We start from the raw sequence: 6,963 nt of genomic DNA, 5'->3' as shown, positions 1-6,963 counted from the left end.
GAAATCTATCCAACTCTCTGAGCCATGCATAACATCTTCTGAGAGTATCCTTCCGAGACCGTCTTCATGTTCTTGACTGCTTTCAGGCTTCTTGAATTGGATTTTTTCTATCTCAAAGCACAGTTCTTTAAGAAGCTTTTGTGCACCGAGGCTTTTCTTGGTAAGCCTGCTAGGCTTCACCCAAGGTTCAGGAGAAGAGCTAACTAAAGCTAACTTCACGCCAAGAATCTCATTCACAGCATCAAATATGAGTTTCCTGTGAAATTTCTCTGCATTCAGCTTTGAACAAGCAACTTTTCCTGGACCACATTCTTCTTTCGGAATGAAACTACTTGCCTTGGTTTGCTCTAACACGAAAAATAACTCAGGGTTAATGGGATGGCCTGAAGGATGAAGTTGAAATGTCAGCAGCTCAGAGCTCAGATCTCTCAGTAGGAGGCCTGAAGCTAATAATATTTCAGATATGTATCTTTGGTCAGCATTTGTATTTTCACAGAGGGAAGCAATGTAATCATTTCTAGATTCATCATGACTGGAATTCACCCGCCTAAGCTTCTGAACAAGATGATCTATGCTCTGCAGTTTCTTGCGATTGATCTCTCCAGATCCTGCACTGTAAACTAATTTATCCGCAGGGTTCCACCAATCTTCATTCTCATTTCCTTCACACTCTTGGGCATCATCAGCTGTAGCATTTAATATTACAATGAAACAGGGTAGACAGAACAAATCATCATAACATTTCTAGACTATCATAGATGACAATTATTCTTCTTTTTCTTGGGGTCAACTGACAATTATTCAAATTTCTTTCTTTCGTCATTACTTTAGATAATTTTTTTGGCACAGGCTAAGTAGGAAAAAACAGACAGAAGCTAAAACACATTGGTGTCATGCCCGTCACAACTTCAGTTACTTCTACATGCATGCATCAAAAGAAAGTTCCTAGAGGTCAACATCATTGCCATCAACAAATTCTTCACATACATGTACTTTGCTTGTGACTCAACTGGTTCAAAAAGAGTACCCACATAGAATATCTTAAGTACTTCTTTATTTATTTTGAACATATATGCACTTTGTATGTGACTTGAAGACAGCATTTTTCAGTAACACCATATTTATATGTACCAAAATGACATTCACATATTATTTTGTTCTCGAAGTGCCGGTACAAGGACAAGTAACTAATAGTCTCAACTTGTTGAGTCCCTCAGAAGGAAGATTCTCAATTCATTCCTTCAGTCAACAGTTAATAACAAAGAGATTAAGATTCCTAATGTTTAAAAATTTTTTATCCATCTTGATAACAATCTGATTTTCATTGAACAAGAATTTTTCCTACAGTTTCACTGCACTTTATCAGGTATTGTAATAGGATGGTTTCACTCTTGATTTCCCATCTCTTTAGACTTGAGTCGAAGACAGAAACTCTACCTTTGGGAGTATCAGCAATCTGCCTTACAGGAGAAGGCTCATCATCTCTGTACACAGAGCCATCGAGGACTGAGACAGGACTAGGATGTTCTTGGGAATTTATTGCAATATCAGCAACTGACTCATCCTCGTGCAACCTCGGAATTGATTTCTGAAAATAAAAAAATGAAAAATATACATGTTCTTATAATTGGAAGATTTAGTAGCAAATTAGTGTTTGTCACCATAAATTCAATCATAAAGCTTGAATAAAAAGAAAGATCAAGGAGCATCTACCTTCTGCGTTGATCCAGAAATTGGCTGCTTCACAGTTTTCATGGAGGGGCACCGGCTATCATTAGTTTGAGGAGATTGTAAACTGCTGCTGACTTCCATATCCATATTTGAGTCTGAGACAGTGATACTATCAGATTCCACAAATATTTCATCCTTTTGGCAACTTGATGTTCTTGTTTCATTTCTTATCAGACTCAGTGGGTTATCACTCTGCTGTAAGCAAGGGGATTTTGGTCTCAGTTTTCCACCTGGCGAACCTGAATCTGTGGCTTGTTTACTGTATTTCCTTCTGGCTTTATTTGAATCTGATGGTGGAGTTTGTGGACAAGATCGCCTCTCAAACTCTAGCTTCTTCTGTTGCATTCTTGGACTCACAGATCCTGAATTCTTTATTGAGCTTAAGCTATTTTCTTTTGAAATTTGTTGAGACCTAGATTGAGATTGTGCAGATTTTATAGTGTTGACGCTACCATTTTTCCTATCATTGGAACTGGCAGTAGTATCCCTGCGGTTGTTTTTAGGAGAGTGATCTTTTGATATTCGACTGGAAGCTGAAATTCTTTTCTTATCTTCATTTGCAACACTGTCAAGTTTATGGAAACTAGAAAGTCCGCCAACAGGAATTACTGAGGAAGCAGAAATTCCAGTTTTATCAACAAGCCTTGCTGGTTTCATGACCACAATTGGAGACTCACAAGCCCTTGAGTCTGCTACCCTCCTTGAGGAAGACAGAAAATTATTGCTATGTGGGCTTTGTTGCCTTACTGATCTAGAGTTTTGACTCAGACTCACAGTATTTGTTCCATTGTCTCTTTGACTTTCATCATCCACAGCTTGTTCTTCTTCTCTGGTCTCTAACAATCCCTTTGCTTGCATTGCTTCCAGTATCTGTTTGAGTGCTCGGAGGTCCCTTCCAGATTGTTTGAACTCAAGATCCTTCAATCTCTTCTCAATCTCACTATAAACTGAAGGAAATGAATCTGGTGTTCTTGTTGGAGCTTTCATGGCCTTCAAACTTGATTTCTGAGAGCTCTGATTTCCATCCTGCTGCTTCCAAGGTGCCGGTTCAATTGGAAATCTCGAACTTGAAATAGGTTTCATAACTAAATCAGGGTTCTTTCGTCGTGGTGAGGTTGGGTCTTTCAATGAGCTTCTTGGGGAATTAAAAACTTTCAGAGGCTTGATCAGTCCATTTTTTGATGATTTTGGAAACTGAGTATCATGTTGAGCTGAGAAATTTCCGCCCAAATTCAATGGAGTATCAGCAGCCATATAGGAATCAGGCAATGCTTCTAAGCCCATCAATTTTGCTACAACACTAGGAGGTCGCCTCTGGGTTGACTGTGGTAAACTACCCATTTTATCATCCGAGGTGGAGTTGCCACTTCCAAGGCTCCTTGATAGGAGATTGGGTTTTGAATCAGCACTGTAAGTGCACCATGAGCCTTCCCTACTGTCCAGTGAAAGTCTAGGCAGCTCTTTTAGCTTTGGTGGGCCTTTGATCGTATCCCTTGATTCAAAAGATAGACGACTTATTTCTCTTCCATCATAAGAAAACCGAGGAGCATCCCTTGAGATCAAATGCCAGTGTCCATCTTTTACTTCACTTGATGATCTTGGAATCTCTCTGGCTTCACCATAATACCATGGTGCTTCTCTAAGTTTAGCAAGAACTCTGAGAGACTCTTTTACATCAACAGGCACACTTTGCTTCCCATCAATTCCAACTCCACAAGATCCATCAGCAGATTTGGACAGGTGAAGTGGTCTCGGGGAGTCCCTGTGCTTCACAGCATGAAAGACAGCTTCTTCTTCAGCAGTAGCCTTCTTCATCGGTAGTCCTCTGGCCTCCCTATACATAGAATCCTTCACCACATCCCTCAGGTCAAGGGATTGCATTCCTAAATGGGGAGAGACAGTTGTTTGGTTCATAACTGGTTCCCTTGAAGGAGTTTCAGGATAAATAATGCGATCAAAGGAACCCTCCATTTGAGCTCTGCAATCCAGAGAGGACAGGGATGATGAACATGAAGACGAGAAAGAGACTCTTGATGACTCTGTGGATATCCTTTGTTTCTCACCAAAGCCCTTGTTTGGGCTCACATCCTGCAATAAATTCTACAAGTTGCATGGGTTCAGTTCAGAGCAAATTCTTGTGTTTGTTCCAGATAGTAAGAAGCATGCCCAAAACGAGAAGAAAGATGCATCCAGAACAAGAAAGTTTCTAGATTTTGAATGCTTAAGATGATCTGAGGAAGATATTGATGTTTCAAAATTCTCAAGCCTTTAACATTTAGATAGTAGTCAAATTGATTCACGAGCTGTGGGTAATAAATCACTGGTTTTTGGCACATGCAAATAATTTTAAAAAAGGTCCATGCCTCAGTTAAGAGCCTTATCCAAATTTTTTCAATTATATGTTATAAAATCTATAACAATCCACCAAAAAGCTGTTGGTTAAGATGATAATAAGTGGTCTTACCCCTGTAAGGAGGAAAACACAAGTTCAAATCCCAAGAAACACACTTGTTGGGAGGATTTTAACCTTAACACTCCCAACCTGATAAAGATTAGTCTCAAGCCTAAAGTGGCTTGAGGATACTTTTTGAGTTATACCAACAAAACAAAAAAAACAAAAAAAAACCTATAACAATCCACACTATTTACAAGTTATGATCAATGCAACTCATTACTCAAACTGTATGCAGTGCACAGGACAACTTATCTAGTTGAACTGTAAAATAATAGCTAGTCCATCAAAGATAAGGGAGGAAAATACGTACAGATGTTATTTGCTGCTGCCTTGCACTACTAGAATCTTTTTCCAGGATGCCGTTAGCAAAGTGAGAGTTTCCACCTATAATTAGAGAAGCATGAGTTGTGAAAACAGTGATGCACTTGTCTGAAGCATAAGAGCAAGAACCAACACTAGATGGTGCGGTATAAGGTTGGCAAAAAAAAAAACACTATAAGCTGACCAATTCATAGAGAAGTTCACATCTTCTCCAACCCAAAGTCTCAAAATTAAATTCAAACGTGATCATTGCTGAATAATCTTTCATCATATACCTACATGCTGCACTCTCCTTTGAAAGCAAAGAAAATTCAGAAGATTTCGAGGAAAACCTAAGTTTGGAAGAGACAGGAAAGAGATCGAAGATCTAAAAATCTAAGCCCTTGGGGAAAAGAAAAAAAATCTGTTGTTTGCAATAAATTTGGAAATGCAGCAGGTTAACCTCAATGTCCCAAATCAGTGCCATGAGCAGGTTAACACAGCTCAAATGATCATCATTCCGAGACTTACGAAGGAAAAAAAAAAGAAAAAAAAAAAAATAAACAACTGAATTAGGTGGGGCATACTTGGACGATTAGCAGGAGGAAGCCTCTTCTGGTTAATCTGTCGGGCAGTAAGAATATGATGCCGATCAAAAAGTTGCAAAATCCCGGACATGCATCCTATCTGCTTCTGTAAATCAGGGTTGTCATCTGCTAAAGAGTGCAGGAGTTTTGCAGCCATACCCACCTGTTATTAAATATACTCAACCCTCCTCAACTACCCAAAGAATTACCCCCCACTCCGTGATAGATTTATCATTTACTGTCAAGTCTACCCATACAGCACAGTAAGACCCTTCTGAGATAGGATTTTGACTCCATTTACACAAAATTGAATGCGTAACTTTAAACAGCTCATGGAGATCACCACCATCCAGAAATTAAATCCAGCCTTCTTAAAGGTAAATAAATGAGTCTCCTTTCCTCTTCCTTCCCCCTCAAATTTTTCGGTCGAGGCCACGACTCCTAGTTTCTGAACCCTGATAAACAGAAGAAAGCAGAGTTGACTCCTCATTTCTGAACACTGTAAGAACAAAACCAAAGACCAAAAAGAAAACAAAAAACAAAGAGTATATTTGCCAAACGAACTGTAACCTCGAAATTTTCCAGCGACAACTGAACATTCCCTTTTCAGCTCTCCCAAAAGATTCACCCAATCTCAGTAATTACAATAATGTATCACCGAAAGCTAAATCAATTCCCATCACAGTTTGAAGGGAAACATTAATGGGTTTCGCAAAACGAACCAGACAATACCTTAAATGACAATAACCACAAAACGAGGCACCAGAAAAAAGGGCGGGGGCCCAATACCCCATGGAGAAGCAGAAAGAAGGAGAGGAAAAGGGAAAAAAAGGAGGAACAGAAGTTAACAGTACCAATGCAGAGACGCTAAGCGAATGTTTGCAGATCCAAGAAGAATTGTCTGGGAGTTCTGGTTCGAGAACAAATGGAAGGCAGAATTATTATTATTATTATCAACATCAAAATGCGTAGCCAGTCTGGGGAGAGCTGGCTTGTTTATAACAATAACAATTAAAAAAAAATTATGTTAAGGGAGAGAAGGGAAGGAGGAAGAGGGTGAGAAATGTGGGGGTGAGTTCTCAATATCGCGAATCCATGTGGGATGAGCATTTGTGGGTCTGGATATGTCTACATCTGCATGTGATCTTGTCAGAAGAGAGAGACGGAGGATGAGGAACGTGGGTGTGAGTGGGTTTAAGTAGGGAGGGCAAAGAATTAAGACTAAATCGAGTTATAGAAAAAGTCATAATTTTACGCAAAATTACATTTCTTGACCTTAACTCACAGACCTCTAATCTGGCACCCGCATGCAGTTCTTTTAAATTTTTACTCTCTTTTTTGTTTCTAATTTACATGGTGAGAGGAGCTTCTTCTGGTTTGGTTGCGTTAGGATACTTCAAAAAAAATAAAAATTACTGTATTAATTTAGGCATAATGTGAAGCTCTATTAGAGTATGAGTCGTCTTCGTTCAAAAAATATATATAGTAACGTTAAGGCACAGTATCCTTAAGAGAACTAGCTAGCCCCATGCATTTCTAAAGAGCCTGAAATAAGTTACCATTCCTTAAATTATATTACCTCCGGTCCTTAATATAAGACCCCGTTTGACTTTTAGTTTGGTCCTAATTATAAGACCCCAATCCATTTTGTCTCTCATATTTATGCATTTTTTCCCAAGATAGTCCTTCTAATAATTATAGTTCTAACCAACACACTTAATTAGCAATGATATTTTAGGAATGGCAACACTTATTTGTTACAAATAACTAACTTAACTTACTTCCTTAATCTCCTCAAATTAGTCAACTGGGTCTTATAATTAGAACCGGAGGTAGTACTATTATAGAGTGAGTGGCCAAAGAGAAATAATTAATAACACGGTGGGCATG

The 6,963-nt window shown here is 38.8% G+C and overlaps 1 protein-coding gene across 1 annotated transcript; it reads right to left on the bottom strand.

The window, feature by feature from the left end:
* Window positions 1-3: 3 nt before the first annotated feature.
* Window positions 4-6,204, bottom strand: LOC114735704 (protein LONGIFOLIA 2; the record flags this gene model as incomplete). The annotated part of the gene is made up of 6 exons (XM_028923423.1): window positions 5,928-6,204; window positions 5,074-5,528; window positions 4,497-4,570; window positions 1,714-3,819; window positions 1,438-1,588; window positions 4-686 (listed from the first exon to the last, which is right to left on the bottom strand). Coding segments are annotated over exons 2-6 (3,171 nt in total), but the record flags the coding sequence as incomplete, so codon positions are not given.
* Between the last annotated feature and the right edge of the window lie 759 nt (window positions 6,205-6,963).

The sequence above is a fragment of the Neltuma alba genome, unplaced genomic scaffold (genome assembly GCF_004799145.2).
Source record: "Neltuma alba isolate B1F8T4 unplaced genomic scaffold, ASM479914v2 tig00002705_pilon, whole genome shotgun sequence".
Classification (NCBI taxonomy): Eukaryota; Viridiplantae; Streptophyta; class Magnoliopsida; order Fabales; family Fabaceae; genus Neltuma; species Neltuma alba.
This window is presented reverse-complemented; position numbering and strand designations above follow the sequence as displayed.